A 19447-nucleotide genomic window follows, 5' to 3' on the forward strand; every position below is an offset into this window, starting at 1 on the left:
TATAGTGCACTGTTTTTTAACCAGGCTCCGGATAGGGCTCTCGTCAAAAGTAGTGCTCTATATAAGGAACAGCGTGCCATTTTAGATGCAGCTTCAGGGCCTCCATCCATCCAGCTAGCTAGCTGCCCACTGAGTTTGAATACATTTCACCTAAATAATGAGACATTGAGAGGAACCCCTCTGGCATGGAACCTGTCAAGGATGTCCTATCATGCCATTTCATTTTTCATAAAAGCCTCCTCCTGAATGCCAGCCAGCTCAGAAAAGTTTCTCCTCAAAAGTGCCCACTGTTAAAACTGTGAATGTGATGCATGGTGGGAGAATTTAAAGGTGTGGATTGGAAGTTGGAATAACCATTTGTCATGTTGCACAGTCCAATTAAAATGTGACAGAAATATTATCTTTGCTCCAGATTGCTGTTGTTTGTTTCTCATAAAGCAACAAGGCTTTATTGTTCTTCCAAAGACTGTTTATTATGCACAGGGGAAGGATGAAGACTGTTTTCATATACACTACCAGTCAAAAGTTTGGACACACCTACTCATTCAAGGGTTTTTCTTTATTTTGTACTATTTTCTACATTGTAGAATAATAGTGAAGACATCAAAACTATGAAGTAACACATATGGAATCATGTAGTAACCAAAGAAATCAAAATATATTTGAGATTTGAAATTCTTCAAAGTAGCCAACCTTTGCCTTGATGACAGCTTTGCACACTCTTGGCATTCTCTCAAACAGCTTCATGAGGTAGTCACCTGGAATGCATTTTAATTAACAGGTGTGCCTTCTTAAAAGTTAATTAGTGGAATTTATTTCCTTCTTAATGCGTTTGAGCCAATCAGTTGTGTTGTGACAAGGTAGGGGGGTATACAGAAGATGGCCATATTTGGTAAAAGACCAAGTCCATATTATGGCAAGAACAGCTCAAATAAGCAAAGAGAAACGACAGTCCATCATTACTTTAAGACATGAAGGTCAGTCAATACGGAACATTTCAAGAAATGCAGTCGCAAAAACTATCAAGCGCTATGATGAAACTGGCTCTCATGAGGACCGCCACAGGAATGGAAGACCCAGAGTTACCTCTGCTGCAGAGGATAAGTTCATTATAGTTACCAGCCTCAGAAATTGCAGCCCAAATAAATGCTTCACAGAGTTCAAGTAACAGACACATCTCAACATCAACTGTTCTGTGTGAATCAGGCCATCATGGTCAAATTGCTGCAAAGAAACCGCTACTAAAGGACACCAATAAGAAGAAGAGAACTGCTTGGGCCAAGAAACACGAGCAATGGACATTAGACCGGTGGAAATCTATACGTTGGTCTGATGAGTCCAAATGTGCGATTTTTGGTTCCAACTGCCGTGTCTTTGTGAGACGCAGAGTAGGTGAACGGATGATCTCCGCATGTGTGGCTCCCACCGTGAAGCATGGAGGAGGAGGTGTGATGGGGTGGGGGTGCTTTGCTGTGTAGGCTTACCACCAATATTGTTTCTTCACTGTTGATTCAGGTATTTGATATCAGTTTGCCCATCTCTAATATATCTCTAGAGTTATTCCTGATGCATTGAGAATACCAATGTCCCTTTGTCTCTATCAGCGGTGGTGTCTGTCTGCACATAATGAAAAACCAGCTTAGGCAATAACACTATAACCTCTCTCTCTCCCCAGCTTGTAGGTGTAAAATGAGTTGTGCTCCTCTTCCTTGAGTGTGGAATATATATTAGCTCAATAAAACCTAAAACCGCTCGGCCAACAGTCTATAGGTACCAGGCTTAAAGCTATATAAATATAAATATAAATATTTAATGGCTGTATTGTATTTCTGCTGATGGCAGCTTGATCGTGAAGTGGTCCATTATAATGTTTGTTTTTTATTCATATAAAAAATGTTATGCCACACTTATTCTCTCTCTCTCTCTCTCTCTCTCTCTCTCTCTCTCTCTCTCTCTCTCTCTCTCTCTCTCTCTCTCTCTCTCTCTCTCTCTCTCTCTCTCTCTCTCTCTCTCTCTCTCTCTCTCTCTCTCTCTCTCTCTCTCTCTCTCTCTCTCTCTCTCTCTCTCTCTCTCTCTCTCTCTCTCTCTCTCTCTCTCTCTCTCTCTCTCTCTCTCTCTCTCTAGTGTTTGTTAGGTGTCATTCAGTTGAAACTGTCTGTGTCTCAAATTGGATGTGGAATTTCAGAGAGGTTGCAGAGAGGAGCGTGATGGTGGATGGGTCTTCCCATCCACCATCACGTACCTGTGTTTGACAAACCCCCAAAGGACGGAAGCTGTATCTACACAGGGATATCATCACCATCATCCATGGGTTACTGCTATACTGAAGAACCGCATAGCTGCTTAATTTACAGACAGACCTGCATTACACCCAATTTGTGGTCAGCTAGCAGTTATCAACTCACTTGCTTTGTGGTTAGTGTCTGCCCTGAGATTGGAAGGTTCGGAGCCCTGAGATGGGAAGGTTGGGAGTTTGATCCCCGGCCAAATCATACCAAAGACTGTAAAAATGGGACCCATATATCTCTCCCTGGCACTCATCATTAAGGAGATAGATTGGGGGCAAGGCCCTGCGATAGACTAGTGTCCAGGGGGTTGTACTTGTACATCAAGCTGCCTCCCGCTACAGAAACAGAAGCTCCAGCTCCTATGAGCCATTCTGGCTTGCACAAGCCAAGGCTCCTTACCTACTTAGCAGTTATCTTAAGCTGTTAATAAAGGTGTGAGCTGAATACTCATTAGTAAATACTATGCTGATGAGTAGTATTGTGGTTTAGGATGGGTCCCCATGGCATGCATGATGCACCGCTAGATAAATATATTTAATGTATGTCCAATCATTCCAAGAGTGAAAATGAATTGTTCTGCTTAAATTATTTGACTTTGAGTAATTTGCTGCTCTCGTTACTCTTGTATTGTTTTTCCAGTTTAGAAAAAGTAATTAGTGTCATTTTAAAAGCTAAGGCCATGGTCATCTCTTAGCAAAGCAAGGAGGGATGTAGTGAAGCATTTGTTTCATTATGGTTTATTGCTGTTGTCACTCATTTTTAATGAAAGTGGAGGTTGGGGTACAGAAGCATGGAATTGATTTGGAAGGACAGTACACCTTACCTCAGCAGCAAAGCAGAGAGAGACACCAAGACACCTCCTACCTCTCTCTTTCTCTCTTTCTCTCTCTCAGTTCAATTTAAGGGCTTTATTGGCATGGGAAACAAATGTTAACATTGCCAAAGCAAGTGAAAAATATAATAAATAAAAATGAAATAAACAATAAAAAATTTACAGTAAACATTACACTCACAAAACTTTCAAAAGAATGAAGACATTTCAAGTGTCATATTATGGCTATATACAGTGTTGTAACGATGTGCAAATAGTTAAAGTACAAATGGGAAAATAAATAAACATAAATATGAGTTGTATTTACAATGGTGTTTGTTCTTCACTGGTTGCCCTTTTCTTGTGGCAACAGGTCACAAATCTTGCTGCTGTGATTGCACACTGTGATATTTCACCCAATAGATAAGGGAGTTTATCAAAATTGGGTTTGTTTTCTAATTCTTTGTGGGTCTGTGTAATCTGAGGGAAATATGTGTCTCTAATATGGTCATACATTTGGCAGGAGGTTAGGAAGTGCAGCTCAGTTTCCACCTCATTTTGTGGGCAGTGTGCCCTGGCTTCTCTTGAGAGCCAGGTCTGCCTACGGCGGCCTTTCTCAATAGCAAGGCTTTGCTCACTGAGTCTGTACATAGTCAAAGCTTTCCTTACGTTTGGGTCAGTCACAGTGGTCAGGTATTCTGCCACTGTGTACTCTCTGTTTAGGGCCAAATAGCATTCTAGTTCGCTCCGTTTTTTGTAAATTCTTTCCAATGTGTCAAGTAATTATCTTTTTGTTTTCTCATGATTTGGTTGGGTCTAATTGTGTTGTTGTCCTGGGGCTCTGTGGGGTCTGTTTGTGTTTGTGAACAGAGCCCCAAGACCAGCATGCTTAGGGGACTCTTCTCCAGGTTCATCTCTCTGTAGGTGATGGCTTTGTTATGGAAGGTTTGGGAATTGCTTCCCTTTAGGTGGTTGTAGAATTTAATGGCTCTTTTCTGGATTTTGATAATTAGTGGATATCGGCCTAATTCTGCTCTGCATGCATTATTTGGTGTTTTACGTTGTACACGGAGGCTATTTTTTGCAGAATTCTGCATACAGTCTCAATTTGGTGTTTGTCCCATTTTGTGAATTCTTGGTTGGTGACCTCACAACCATAAAGGGCAAAGGCTTCGATAACTGATTCAAGTATTTGTAGCCAGATCCTAACTGGTATGTCAAATGTTATGTTCCTTTTGATGGCATAGAAGGCCCTTCTTGCCTTGTCTCTCAGATCGTTCACAGCTTTGTGGAAGTTACCTGTGGCGCTGATGTTTAGGCCGAGGTATGTATAGTTTTTTGTGTGCTCTAGGGCAATGGTTTCTAGATGGAATTTGTATTTGTGGTCTCTCTCTGTCTCTCTCTCTGTGTTTCTCTCTCTCTCTCTCTCTCTCTCTCTCTCTCTCTCTCTCTCTCTCTCTCTCTCTCTCTCTCTCTCTCTCTCTCTCTCTCTCTCTCTCTCTCTCTCTCTCTCTCTCTCTCTCTCTCTCTCTCTCTCTCTCTCTCTCTCTCTCTCTCTCTCTCTCTCTCTCCATTTGGAATAAACATGTAAAGCAAATCATTGTGCTCTACAGTATGAGTCACCCTGCCTTGACAGTTAATGAGCTGTCCTTTATCCCTCTCTGCATCCTGGAGAAAGAGAGAGAGAGAGAGAGAGAGAGAGAGAGAGAGAGAGAGAGAGAGAGAGAGAGAGAGAGAGAGAGAGAGACAAAGCATTAGATTTCCCAAGCAATTGCGTCACCACACACTGCAAGGAAGGAATGTCAAGAAAAAAATAATTATTACATCTACTTCCTCCTACTCCTCCTCTTTCCTCCTCTTTCTCTCCTCCTTTTTCCTCCTCATCCTCTTTCCTTTTCCTCTTCCCTCCTCCTCTTTCCTCCTCTTCTTTCCTCCTCCTCTTCCCTCCTCCTCCTCTTTCCTCCTCCTCTTCTTCCCTCCTTTTCCCTCCTCCTCCTCCCGCCTCCTCTTCCCTCCTCCTCTTCTCTCCTCCTCCCTCTTCCTCCTCTTCCCTCCTCCTTTTCCTTTTCCCTCCTCCTCTTTCCTCCTCCTCTTCTCTCCTCCTCCCTCTTCCTCCTCTTCCCTCCTCCTTTTCCCTCCTCCTCTTTCCTCCTCCTCTTCTCTCCTCCTCCCTCTTCCTCCTCTTCCCTCCTTCTCTTTCCTCCTCCTTTTCCCTCCTCCTCTTGCCTCTTCCTCCTCTTCCCTCGTCCTCTTTCCTCTTCCTCTTCCCTCCTCCTCTTTCCTCCCCTTCCCTCCTCCACTTCCCTCCTCCTCTTTCCTCTTCCTCTTCCCTCCTCCTCTTTCCTCCCCTTCCCTCCTCCACTTCCCTCCTCCTCTTTCCTCTTCCTCTTCCCTCCTCCTCTTACCTCCTCTTCCCTCCTCCTCTGTCCTTTTCCTCTTCCCTCTTCCTCTTCCCTCCTCCTCTTCCCTCCTCCTTTTCCCTCCTCCTCTTCCCTGCTCCTCTTCCCTTCCCCTCCTCTTTCCTCCTCCTCTTTCCTCCTCCTCTTCTTCCCTCCTTTTCCCCCCTCCTCTTCCCGCCTCCTCTTTCCTCCTCCTCTTCCCTCCTCCTTTTCCCTCCTCCTCTTCTCTCCTCCTCCCTCTTCCTCATTTTCCCTCCTCCTCTTCCCTCTTCCTCCTCTTCCCTCCTCCTCGCTCCTCCTCCTTTTCCCTCCTCCTTTTCCCTCCTCCTCTTTCCTCCTCCTCTTCTCTCCTCCTCCCTCTTCCTCCTCTTCCCCCCTCCTCTTTCCTCCTCCTTTTCCCTCCTCCTCTTCCCTCTTCCTCCTCTTCCCTCATCCTCTTCTTTCCTCCTCCTTTTCCCTCCTCCTTTTCCCTCCTCCTCTTTCCTCCTCCTCTTCTCTCCTCCTCCCTCTTCCTCCTCTTCCCCCCTCCTCTTTCCTCCTCCTTTTCCCTCCTCCTCTTCCCTCTTCCTCCTCTTCCCTCCTCCTCTTCCCTCCTCCTTTTCCCTCCTCCTCTTCCCTCTTCCTCCTTTTCCCCCCCTCCTCCTTCCACCTCCTCATCCTTCCCTCTCTTTCCTCCTCCTTTTCCCTCCTCCTTTTCCCTCCTCCTCTTTCCTCCTCCTCTTCGCTCCTCCTCCCTCTCCCTCCTCTTTCCTCCTCCTTTTCCCTCTTCCTTTTCCCTCATCCTCCTCTTCCCTCCATCCTCTTTCCTTCCTCCTCCTCTTCCCTCCTCCTCTTTCCCCCTCCTCCTCTTTCCACCTCCTCTTTCCTCCTCATCTTCCCTCTTCCTCTTTCCACCTCCTCTTCCCTCCTCCTCTTCCCTCCTCATCTTTCCTCCTCATCTTCCCTCCTCCTCTTTCCCCCTCCTCCTCTTCCCTCCTCCTCTTCCCTCCTCCTCTTTCCACCTCCTCTTCCCTCCTCCTCTTTCCTCCTCATCTTCCCTCCTCCTCTTTCCTCCTCCTCCTTCCTCCTCCTCCTCTTCCCTCCTCCTCTTTCCCCCTCCTCCTCCCTCCTCCTCTTTCCTCCTCCTTTTCCCTCCTCTCTTCCCTCCTCCTCTTCCCTCCTCCTTTTCCCTCCTCTCTTCCCTCCTCCTCTTCCCTCCTCCTTCCTCCTCCTCCTCTTCCCTCCTCCTCTTTCCCCCTCCTCCTCCCTCCTCCTCTTTCCTCCTCCTTTTCCCTCCTCCTCTTCCCTCTTCCTCCTCTTCCCTCCTCCTCTTCCCTCCTCTCTTCCCTCCTCCTCTTTCCACCTCCTCTTCCCTCTTCCTACTCTTCCCTCCCTCTCTTTCCACCTCCTCTTCCCTCTTCCCCCTCTTCCCTCCTCCTCTTTCCACCTCCTCTTCCCTCCTCCTCTGCAGCCCTGAAAAGAAAGACCTTAATATGGCCGAGTGGCATTGTCGGAAGTTAGTTTGTCAGAAACCATTAAAGAAGATGCTGTTTTAAATGTTATAACGTTTTTTTTGTGGAATCATAAATGTATACGCTGATTGTTGATTATAGGCCTACTTTTGTCACGAGCATTCAAATTATTTGGAAGATTTCCAGAGTTATTTTATTTTTTCTTGATTACTTATTTTGTCCTTGTTATTCTGTGATTACTGTATTGATATTCATTTAATTAGATGATGTACCTCAGAAACAAGATATTTGCTCCGGGGTAAAATGTGATGATTATTTCCTGTGGTTGTATTTGATAGGTTAACGAAGAACTAAGTTTGTGTGTGTGTGTGTGTGTGTGTGTGTGTGTGTGTGTGTGTGTGTGTGTGTGTGTGTGTGTGTGTGTGTGTGTGTGTACTCTCTACTTCCTCAGTGCAGCAGCTGTGAGACAGTGACAGGGACAATAATTGGCAATCAAAATAATTCAGAGCCTTCAGTTCATTGTAGCCGCCAGGCATCTGTATTAGAAGGAGCTAGAAACCTTAAACATGGAGGTTGTTTTTTGTTAAAATGTGCAGGATGTGACCTTAAATGTTCAGGGAATGTAGTCCTGCTATGACATGAGACTATGTGCACTTAGACTGTACCGTATATATGACCGTACCTTCGTGACCCACAAATCTGATGTACTGTACGATCAAATTAAAATGTTGTAATGTTTTTTTTATATAAACCTGACATGTCATCAATAAGTAGAAGCCTTTAATTGATCAAAATGATTGGCTTTCCGGCTTTATGTAGAAGGTACCGGTGATGAGGAGGGCTTTTCCTGGAATTGGTGAGTAATATGATTTACCATTCAAAGTCAAAATCTGTCATTTCCTGAGGGGATGGATGGGCGCTAGACTTGTTCCTGTTGCTGTCCTTTCTCCCTGAGCCCATTGAAAGTCAACTCTTGTCACCGGCCACTGGGTAATCACTTTTTTTTTTTTTTTTGTACAAGCAGGTAATACGGCCTTCAATGGACACACTTCAACCCTGTGGTGTTTGTTATAACCTTGACACTGTTGTCTGGAAACAACCTTGGAGTGTCTCTGAGGATCTTATCGTTTTCTGGGGGACATTCTCAGAATCTCTCAGTCAACATGGAGCGTTGTGTGTTTACAAAGTGATATTACAGTACCTCTGTGTACGGTTTTACACAGGTTTATGGGACATTTCGTTGTGGTCCTCTGTAACTCAGTTGGTAGATTCCCAGGACCACCCGTACGTAAAGACTGTAAGTCACTTTAGATAACAGTGTCTGCTAAATAGCATTTGTTATAATGTTATATTAATATTATGTGTTCCACAAATATACTACTTAACACAATCCATTTTGTGTCTCTTTTTTCAGTGTATTAAAGGAGGAAGGAGGAAGGACTGTGTTTTCAGTATAATAAAGGAGGAAGAACTGTGTTTTCAGTGTAATAAAGGACGAAGGACTGTGTTTTCAGTGTAATAAAGGAGGAAGGACTGTGTTTTCAGTGTAATGAAGGAGGAAGGACTGTGTTTTCAGTGTAATAAAGGACGAAGGACTGTGTTTTCAGTGTAATAAAGGAGGAAGGACTGTGTTTTCAGTGTAATAAAGGAGGAAGGACTGTGTTTTCAGTGTAATAAAGGAGGAAGGACTGTGTTTTCAGTGTAATAAAGGACGAAGGACTGTGTTTTCAGTATAATAAAGGAGGAAGAACTGTGTTTTCAGTGTAATAAAGGAGGAAGGACTGTGTTTTCAGTGTAATAAAGGAGGAAGGACTGTGTTTTCAGTGTAATAAAGGAGGAAGGACTGTGTTTTCAGTGTAATAAAGGAGGAATAACTGTGTTTTCAGTGTAATAAAGGAGGAAGGACTGTGTTTTCAGTGTAATAAAGGAGGAAGGACTGTGTTTTCAGTGTAATAAAGGAGGAAGGACTGTGTTTTCAGTGTAATAAGGGAGGAAGGACTGTGTTTTCAGTGTAATAAAGGACGAAGGACTGTGTTTTCAGTGTAATAAAGGAGGAAGGACTGTGTTTTCAGTGTAATAAAGGAGGAAGGACTGTGTTTTCAGTGTAATAAAGGAGGAAGAACTCTGTTTTCAGTGTAATAAAGGAGGAAGGACTGTGTTTTCAGTGTAATAAAGGAGGAAGGACTGTGTTTTCAGTATAACAAAGGAGGAAGGACTGTGTTTTCAGTACGTTTTCTGTCGGCAAGGAGGGGTTTTTGTTTCACAGTTCTGTAATAAGAAAATAAAATGATTTATTTTTCATTCTTTCACAGGTCCCCCTGTAAACGTAACATGCAACATTTTTATTAACAGTTTTGGGTCCATTGCTGAAACAACAATGGTAAGTCCAAATATGTTTACCTTTTCAATGTAAATACCCTTCAACATAAGTACATTTCTTTCTTTTGATATTGATATTTTGAAGTTAATGTGAGGATACACTGAAGCATTTTTATTTTCAACAGTATTTTGTCTTGCATAACTATGCCTTTAAGATTGTGATTGAATTGAAATAATGATGGCCTTAATATGCAGTGTGCCAACGTTTTCTTCTGGAATTACAAGCAGTGCCTCCTCGCCTGAATATTTAGAATAATATTTATCTGCCTCATTGAACTTCCTCTCTACTCAAAACTCAGTTCACACAGGGGTTTCATATCTACTGTTCAGATGTATTCATGTCTTCAAGGGGGCATCATTCAAACTCATTTAGGAAAGAATACAAATCTATTAGGTAGTTTATATTATAAAATCATCAGTTGTTGCCGATTATTTATCAAGATAGTAGACCTAGAGGTCTTGGATCTCTAGCAAAAGACATATAGATTAAATATATGTTGTTTGAAGGACGGTAGACCAACATGGAGACAGAAGGACCGTAGACCAACATGGAGACAGAAGGACCGTAGACCAACATTGAGACAGATAGTAGAGTTATGATATAGGGTGCTAGCTCACTGTGGAGCGGTGAAATATAGGTTCTTTGAAGGACCGTAGACCAACAGGGAGACAGAAGGACGGTAGACCAACATGGAGACAGAAGGACAGTAGACCAACATGGAGACAGAAGGACGGTAGACCAACATGGAGACAGAAGGACGGTAGACCAACATGGAGACAGAAGGACAGTAGACCAACATGGAGACAGAAGGACGGTAGACCAACATGGAGACAGAAGGACGGTAGACCAACATGGAGACAGAAGGACCGTAGACCAACATGGAGACAGAAGGACGGTAGACCAACATGGAGACAGAAGGACGGTAGACCAACATGGAGACAGAAGGACAGTAGACCAACAGGGAGACAGAAGGACGGTAGACCAACATGGAGACAGAAGGACAGTAGACCAACATGGAGACAGAAGGACGGTAGACCAACATGGAGACAGAAGGACGGTAGACCAACATGGAGACAGATGGACGGTAGACCAACATGGAGACAGAAGTACGGTAGACCAACATGGAGACAGAAGGACGGTAGACCAACATGGAGACAGAAGGACGGTAGACCAACATGGAGACAGAAGGACAGTAGACCAACATGGAGACAGAAGGACCGTAGACCAACATGGAGACAGAAGGACCGTAGACCAACATGGAGACAGAAGGACCGTAGACCAACATGGAGACAGAAGGACCGTAGACCAACATGGAGACAGAAGGACCGTAGACCAACATGGAGACAGAAGGACCGTAGACCAACATGGAGACAGAAGGACGGTAGACCAACATGGAGACAGATAGTAGAGTTATGATATAGGGTGCTAGCTCACTGTGGAGCTGTGAAATATATGTTCTTTGAAGGACGGGACAACAACATAGAAACAGACCCCACCCACTGGACACAGACGTCAATTCAACATCTATTTCACGTTGGTTCAACCAACGTTGATTCAACCAGTGTTTGCCCAGTGGGATAGCAGGTAGCAGATCAATGTGTGCTCTGCTGGAAATCGCTGTCTGTACACAAATCAAATACAGTCAAGGACTGTGGCAGTCATATAAATAATAGGATGGCTTTCTATTGATATGGAGGCACTCAGTTACATAGTATGAAATTCAAACAAGCCCTGATGACAGATCCTTCCTACCTCGTTCCTACCTTATTGTCGACCATAATGACAGCATATTGAAGGTTCCTGGAGAGCACAGAGCAGGGAGAGAAAATAAAGCAATGGGATGGAATGAATGGGATGGGATGGGATGGGATGGGATGAATGGGATGGGTTGGGATGGAATGGGATTGGTTGGAATGGGCTGGGTTGGGATGGGATGGGATGGGATGGGTTGGGATGGGATGGGTTGGGATGGGATGTGTTGGGATGGAATGGGCTGGGATGGATGGGATGGGTTGGGATGGGCTGGGATGGAATGGGATGGGTTGGGATGGAATGGGATGGGATGGGATGGGATAGGCTGGGATGGAATGGAATGGGATGGGTTGGGATAGAATGGGATGGAATGGGCTGGGATGGAATGGGATGGGCTGGGATGGAATAGGCTGGGATAGGCTGGGAAGGGATGGGATGGAATGGGCTGGGAAGGGCTAGGATGGTCTGGGATTGGCTGGGATAGGCTGGGATTGGATGGGATGGGCAGGGATGGGTTGGGATGGGCTGGGATACGCTGGGATGGGCTGGGATGGGATGGGCTGGGATAGACTGGGTTGGGCTGGGATGGAATGGAATGGAATGGAATGGGATGGGTTGGGATGAAATGGGATGGAATGGGCTGGGATGGCTGGGATGGGCTGGGATGGTCTGGGATGAGCTGGGATGGGATGGGCTGTGATGGGCTGGGATTGGATGGGATGCTCTGGGACCGGCTGGGATGGGTTGGGATGGGATTAGCTGAGCTGGGATACGCTGGGATGGGCTGGGATGGGATGGGATGGACTGGGATAGGCTGGGTTGGGAAGGGCTGGGATGGAATGGAATGGGCTGGGATAGACTGGGTTGGGCTGGGATGGGATGGAATGGGATGGAATGGGATGGAATGGGATGGGATAGGCTGGGATAGGCTGGGATAGGCTGGGAAGGGCAAGGATGGGATGGAATGGAATGGGATGGGTTGGGATGGAATGGGATGGAATGGGATGGAATGGGATGGAATGGGATGGAATGGGATGGGATAGGATGGGATAGGCTGGGAAGGGCATGGATGGAATGGAATGGGATGGGTTGGGATGGAATGGGCTGGGATAGAATGGGATGGGCTGGGATTGGCTGGGCTAGTCTGGGATAGGCTGGGATGGGCTGGGATGGGCTGGAATGAGCTGGGATGGGCTGTGATGGGCTGGGATTGGATGGGATGGGATGGGCTGGGATGGGCTGGGATGGGTTGGGATGGGAAGGGCTGGGATTGGATGGGATGGGATGGGTTGGGATGGGAAGGGCTGGGATGGGCTGGGATGGGATGGGTTGGGATGAGAAGGGCTGGGATGGACTGGGATGGGTTGGAATGAGCTGGGATGAGCTGGAATGGGTTGGGATGGGCTGGGCTGGGATGGGATGGGATGGGCTGGGCTGGATTGGGAAGGGCTGGGCTGGGCTGGGTTGGGATGGGCTGGGATGGTTGGGATGGGTTGGGATGGAATGGGATGGGATGGTTGAGATGGGTTTGGATGGGTTGGGTTGGGAAGGGCTGGGATGGGCTGGGTTGAGATGGGCTGTGATGGGTTGGGACGGAACGGAATGGGCTGGGATGGGTTGGGATGGAATGGGCTGGGATGGGATGGGTTGAGATGGGTTGGGACGGAACGTAATGGGCTGGGATGGGCTGGGATGGGTTGGGATGGAATGGGCTGGGATGGGATGGGTTGGGATGTAACAGAATGGGCTGGGATAGGCTGGGATGGATTGGGATGGGTTGGGATGTAATGGGCTGGGATGGGATGGGTTGGGATGGGATGGGATGGGTTGGGCTGGGATGGAATGGGTTGGGCTGGGATGGAATGGGAGGGGATGGGATGGGATGGGATGGAATGGGAGGGGATGGGATGGGATGGGATGGGTTGGGATGGAATGGGCTGGGATGGGATGGGTTGGGCTGGGCTGGGATGGAATGGGAGGGGATGGGATGTAATGGGCTGGGATGGGTTGGGAGGGGATGGGATGTAATGGGCTGGGATAGGCTGGGATGGATTGGGATGGAATGGGCTGGGATGGGCTGGGATGGGCTGGGAGGGGATGGGATGGCCCAGGCCCTAGTTTCTAGTCTCCATGTCAAGTCTACCTGGGTGAGACGCATCAGTAGAGCTGCAACTAAAACTGCTGCAGACTGCACAGCCTCCTCATGCAGAACAAATGCAAGATATTCCACTCTTTTTCTCTCTCTACACTCCACAACCAGTGGAATTGATCCGGACGCCTTTCCTCCGAGTCCTAGTCTCTCTCTCTCTCTCTCTCTCTCTCTCTCTCTCTCTCTCTCCCTCTGTCTCTCTCTCGCTCTCTCTCGCTCTCTCTGTATTTCTGTCTCTCTCTCTCTCATTCACACTGAAACGTTCAAACACTAGTCGAGAAAGAAATGGATTAAGGGATGGGGTGAGGTGAAACTAAAGAGAATGACATCAATAAATCTTTAGTGCTTATAGGGCTGCTGAGAACAATGTTTCATGCAGTAATGATCCGACTGAGGCTGCGTCGCAAATAGCACCCTATTCCCTGCGTAGTGGGCCCTAGTCAAAAGTAGTGCACTATGTAGGGATAAGGGTGCCATTTGGGACGCACCTGGCTCCTGGTCCACAATAGGAACCTGAGGTCCTCTGTGACCCACCACTGTCTAATTGTTTACCCGGCTTTAAAACTACGACGCCCAGGGGAAAAGCCAGAAGCTATTTAGTTAGCTCTCCTAGCCTGAGTCCCAAATGGCAACCTATTCTTTGACCAGGTCTCAGGGGCTCTGGGCAAAAGTAGTGCACTATGTAGGGAATAGGGTGCAATTTGGGACTCATTCCTAGCCTGCTGCTCTTTCATTTTCCCTTTTCCAGAGCGAGAGAGTGAACGCATAAATCCAAAAGTCCTGACGTTTGTTTGTTACAGGGAGTTGGTGGAGCTCCATGCAGACCAGAGACTGTTTGTTACAGGGAGTTGGTGAGCTCCATGCAGACCAGAGACTGTTTGTTACGGGGAGTTGGTGGAGCTCCATGCAGACCAGAGACTGTTTGTTACAGGGAGTTGGTGGAGCTCCATGCAGACCAGAGACTGTTTGTTACAGGGAGTTGGTGAGCTCCATGCAGACCAGAGACTGTTTGTTACAGGGAGTTGGTGGAGCTCCATGCAGACCAGAGACTGTTTGTTACAGGGAGTTGGTGGAGCTCCATGCAGACCAGAGACTGTTTGTTACAGGGAGTTGGTGGAGCTCCATGCAGACCAGAGACTGTTTGTTACAGGGAGTTGGTGGAGCTCCATGCAGACCAGAGACTGTTTGTTACAGGGAGTTGGTGGAGCTCCATGCAGACCAGAGACTGTTTGTTACAGGGAGTTGGTGGAGCTCCATGCAGACCAGAGACTGTTTGTTACAGGGAGTTGGTGGAGCTCCATGCAGACCAGAGACTGTTTGTTACAGGGAGTTGGTGGAGCTCCATGCAGACCAGAGACTGTTTGCTACAGGGGAGTTGGTGGAGCTCCATGCAGACCAGAGACTGTTTGTTACAGGGAGTTGGTGGAGCTCCATGCAGACCAGAGACTGTTTGTTACAGGGAGTTGGTGGAGCTCCATGCAGACCAGAGACTGTTTGTTACAGGGAGTTGGTGGAGCTCCATGCAGACCAGAGACTGTTTGTTACAGGGGAGTTGGTGGAGCTCCATGCAGACCAGAGACTGTTTGTTACAGGGAGTTGGTGGAGCTCCATGCAGACCAGAGACTGTTTGTTACAGGGAGTTGGTGGAGCTCCATGCAGACCAGAGACTGTTTGTTACAGGGAGTTGGTGGAGCTCCATGCAGACCAGAGACTGTTTGTTACAGGGAGTTGGTGGAGCTCCATGCAGACCAGAGACTGTTTGTTACAGGGAGTTGGTGGAGCTCCATGCAGACCAGAGACTGTTTGTTACAGGGAGTTGGTGGAGCTGGTTGGCTGTTGCTCCATGCTGACCAGAGTCATCATGAGACTGCATAGCCAAAACTTAAACTTTTCAAATATGTCACAGTCAGGACTAAGAGAGGGAGTGCATTTGGCCTTCGGCTTGAATGGCATTAAGGATTGGGTGCTAGGCTGTTGTGGTAAATCAGTTAGCCGAGAGAAATCACACCCAACATGTTTGGGAGAGTGAATTCACCCATATCTTCTGCTGTTGCTGGTGGATGAATGTGTGAGACAACTCTATGCTTTCTAATCCAACACTATACTCCATTGTTCATAACTGTTGTAACAGAGGTTGGGTTAGAACCAGTCATGCCTGAGACCTGCAGTGTTGTGTTGTTGGCTCTGGAGCTAATGCCTTGGTTCCTGACCTGATCCTCTTTTGACGTGTAGGAGACCCGTGTTTGAACCCAGTTGGTCACACTATGTTAAGGATAAATTTTTTCAATCACACACATTAAATACGTTTACATTTGGTGGCAGCGGTGGGATTTGACATGGATGACTATTTTATTTATATCTTACTTGATATCACTTATAATGTGCAATAGTAAGGAGTTGATAGTAACAAACAGTCGAATCAGTCATTGTTGTAAGGTAGTGGTGGCAACCATAGAAATGGAATTACTCAATATGGCCGCCCATTCTCCCATAACTGAACATTGTCTTGAACAGGGGATTGCCCATTCTAGTAATTATATTTCTATGTTGGCAACAACCAAGGCCTAGTGGATGCCCCTGTGATAAACTAGCAGTGTTTCCCAGTCTGCAAGACTACTGAGGTAGATGATAGCTAGATTTCATCCCAAATGGCACCCTCATAGGGCCCTGGTCAAAGTAGTGCACTAAATAGGGAATAGGGTGCCATTTGGAACGCAGACATAGACTTGGTCCAATGGCTGCTGCATGTGTCTGTAGTTGCTCAACTCCCATGGTCTCTTCACTTTTAGAAAAAAAGGTGCTATCTAGAACCTAAAAAGGTTATTCGGCTGTCCCCATTGGAGAACCCTTTTAAGAACCCTTGTTGGTTCCAAATAGAACCCTTTTGCTTCCATGTAGAACCGTTTTAGTAGTCTGACTATGATTACAGAATGAAGTATTTTTGGTTCTAGGTAAAACCGTTTTGGTTCCAGGTAGAACCATTTTGTGTTCCATGTAAAACCCTCTATGGGAAAGGGTTCTACATGGAACCCTTTCCCATAGAGGGTTTTACATGGAACACAAAATGGTTCTACCTGGAACCAAAACGGTTTTACCTAGAACCAAAAAGGGTTCTGCTATTGGGACAGCCAAAGAACCCTTTGGAACCCTTTTGGACCCTGTAGATGTATCAGTGATTCAGTCACTTCTCTCTGCTAATGAAGAGCAGCAGATGTGCTGTCATAATGTGTGAGATATTATCTAACTGCCCTGGAAGATCATCTTTAAAAAAGCCTCGACTCTGAATTCTTATATTTTATCCTTTGTTGGGGTGATATTTTCATATTCCACCTTTGTGTTTAGAATCTAGATTTCTGCTATTTTAAATAATGAAAAGGTTTATGAAGACCTCATTTTGTAATCATAGTCAGACTAGACCTCATTCTGTAATCATAGTCAGACTAGACCTCATTCTGTAATCATAGTCAGACTAGATCTCATTCTGTAATCATTGTCAAACTAGACCTCATTCTGTAATCATCATCAGACTAGACCTCATTCTGTAATCATAGTCAGACTAGACCTCATTCTGTAATCATAGTCAGACTAGACCTCATTATGTAATCATAGTCAGACTAGACCTCATTCTGTAATCATAGTCAGACTAGACCTCATTCTGTAATCAGTCATAGTCAGACTAGACCTCATTCTGTGATCATAGTCAGACTAGACCTCATTCTGTAATCAGTCATAGTCAGACTAGACCTCATTCTGTGATCATAGTCAGACTAGACCTCATTTTGTGATCATAGTCAGACTAGATCTCATTCTGTAATCAAAGTCAGACTAGATCTCATTCTGTAATCATAGTCAGATTAGACTTCATTCTGTAATCATAGTCAGACTACATTTACATTTACGTCATTTAGCAGACGCTCTTATCCAGAGCGACTTACAAATTGGTGCATTCACCTTATAGCCAGTGGGATAACCACTTTACAATATGAATATATATATTTTTTCTTTTTTCATTTTTTTTCATTTTTTTTGGGGGGGGTGGGGTGGGGTAAGGGGGGGTAGAAGGATTACTTTATCCTATCCCAGGTATTCCTTAAAGAGGTGGGGTTTCAAGTGTCTCCGGAAGGTGGTGAGTGACTCCGCTGTCCTGGCGTCGTGAGGGAGCTTGTTCCACCATTGGGGTGCCTGAGCAGCGAACAGTTTTGACTGGGCTGAGCGGGAACTGTGCTTCCGCAGAGGTAGGGGGGCCAGCAGGCCAGAGGTGGATGAACTCAATGCCCTCGTTTGGGTGTAGGGACTGATCAGAGCCTGAAGGTACGGAGGTGCCGTTCCCCTCACAGCTCCGTAGGCAAGCACCTCATTCTGTAATCATAGTCAGACTAGACATCATTATGTAATCAATCATAGTCCGACTAGACCTCATTCTGTGATCATAGTCAGACTAGACCTCATTCTGTAATTATAGTCAGACTAGACCTCATTATGTAATCAATTATAGTCAGACTAGATCTCATTATGTAATCAATCATATTCAGACTAGACCTCATTCTGTAATCATAGTCAGACTAGACCTCATTCTGTAATCATAGTCAGACTAGACCTCATTCTGTGATCATAGTCAGACTTGACCTCATTCTGTAATCATAGTCAGAATAGACTTCATTCTGTAATCAAATTCAGACTAGACCTCATTCTGTGATCATAGTCAGTCTAGACCTCATTCTGTAATCATTGTCAGACTAGACCTCATTCAGCAATCATTGTCAGACTAGACCTCATTCAGCAATCATTGTCAGACTAGACCTCATTCTGTAATCATTGTCAGACTAGACCTCATTCTGTAATCATAGTCAGACTAGACCTCATTATGTAATCAATCATAGTCAGACTAGATCTCATTATGTAATCAATCATATTCAGACTAGACATTCTGTGATCATAGTCAGATTAGACCTCATTCTGTAATCAAAGTCAGACTAGACCTCATTCTGTAATCATTGTCAGACTAGACCTCATTCTGTGATCATAGTCAGACTAGACCTCATTCTGTAATCATAGTCAGACTAGACCTCATTATGTAATCATAGTCAGACTAGTCTCTCCATTTTCTTTTTCCTTTTTTTCCGTAAAAACTAATTTTTATTTTCAAACAAAATTCCCTAATAACAAAACAGGTATATCTGTGTGTTGTGAGATAATTATTAGAAAATGTCCTTCTAATGTTGTGGCTGATTGCCATTGGAAAGGTCACCTGCTGTCCCCTCAGTAGACTGATATGTCATTCCTCGCCACATTACAGCCTAGACAGCTTAATGGTGGTTATGGGATGATATAACAGCACGCCCGTTCTCTAGAATAATTGACAATTACAGTTGACTGTCGTGGCTATAGGGCAAGGCTCTATTTAAGGGTTTTCTAATGGACATTTACACAATGAACCACCAGGACCATTATTTATCCCCTGGCTTCAGGATGCTGCTGCTACTCAGACATGCCTGATTTGCATATACAATCTACACCTGGAAAGCCCAATAACGTCTATAGAATCTTTAGTTTAACTAAGCTTTATTCAATAAAAATGCATAGGTTTTTTTTAGGTTGAAAGAATTGGAAACCAATCCCCATGTCTTGTGCAATCATTTAACCCAGAAATCAATGATTAAATTAAACAATCAAACAAACAACCAAATCAATCAATCAACCAATCAACCAATCAACCAATCAACCAATCAACCAATCAACCAACCAACCAACCAATCAACCAATCAATCAATCAAACCTTGCCCTGAGTCATGGCTATCCAATGCACTGACATAGCTTAGCCTTTCTCTGATGCACTGATTGACATTTACCTGTTCTCTCCCCAGGACTACAGAGTGAATATCTTCCTGAGACAGCAGTGGAACGACCCCAGGCTGGCCTATAGCGAATACCCCGACGACTCTCTCGACCTGGACCCATCTATGTTGGACTCCATCTGGAAACCTGATTTGTTCTTCGCCAACGAAAAAGGCGCCAATTTCCATGAGGTTACGACTGACAACAAGCTACTAAGGATTTCAAAAAATGGGAACGTATTGTATAGTATTCGGTATGCTATTCTTTTCTTGTTGTGTCTTCCTCTTTTCTTGTTAGTTTCTCAGAATGTCTATCGGGTGCTAGGTCTATGGCTGACAGATGAATGTCTATCTGGTGCTAGGCCTATGGCTGACAGATGAAT

The 19447-nt window shown here is 45.4% G+C and overlaps 1 protein-coding gene across 3 annotated transcripts in view; it reads left to right on the plus strand.

Annotated features, from left to right (window-relative positions):
- Positions 1 to 19447, plus strand: part of glra1 (glycine receptor, alpha 1) — a 169551-nt gene that overhangs the window by 38461 nt on the left and 111643 nt on the right. For all 3 annotated transcript variants that reach the window (XM_041846882.2, XM_045206703.1, XM_045206704.1), the window contains 2 exons: positions 9262 to 9329; positions 19095 to 19318. In XM_041846882.2, coding sequence (XP_041702816.2) covers positions 9262 to 9329; positions 19095 to 19318 — 292 coding nt within the window. The remainder of the gene's footprint in view (positions 1 to 9261; positions 9330 to 19094; positions 19319 to 19447) is intronic.

Source organism: Coregonus clupeaformis, chromosome 3 (assembly GCF_020615455.1).
Source record: "Coregonus clupeaformis isolate EN_2021a chromosome 3, ASM2061545v1, whole genome shotgun sequence".
In the NCBI taxonomy this organism is placed as follows: domain Eukaryota; kingdom Metazoa; phylum Chordata; class Actinopteri; order Salmoniformes; family Salmonidae; genus Coregonus; species Coregonus clupeaformis.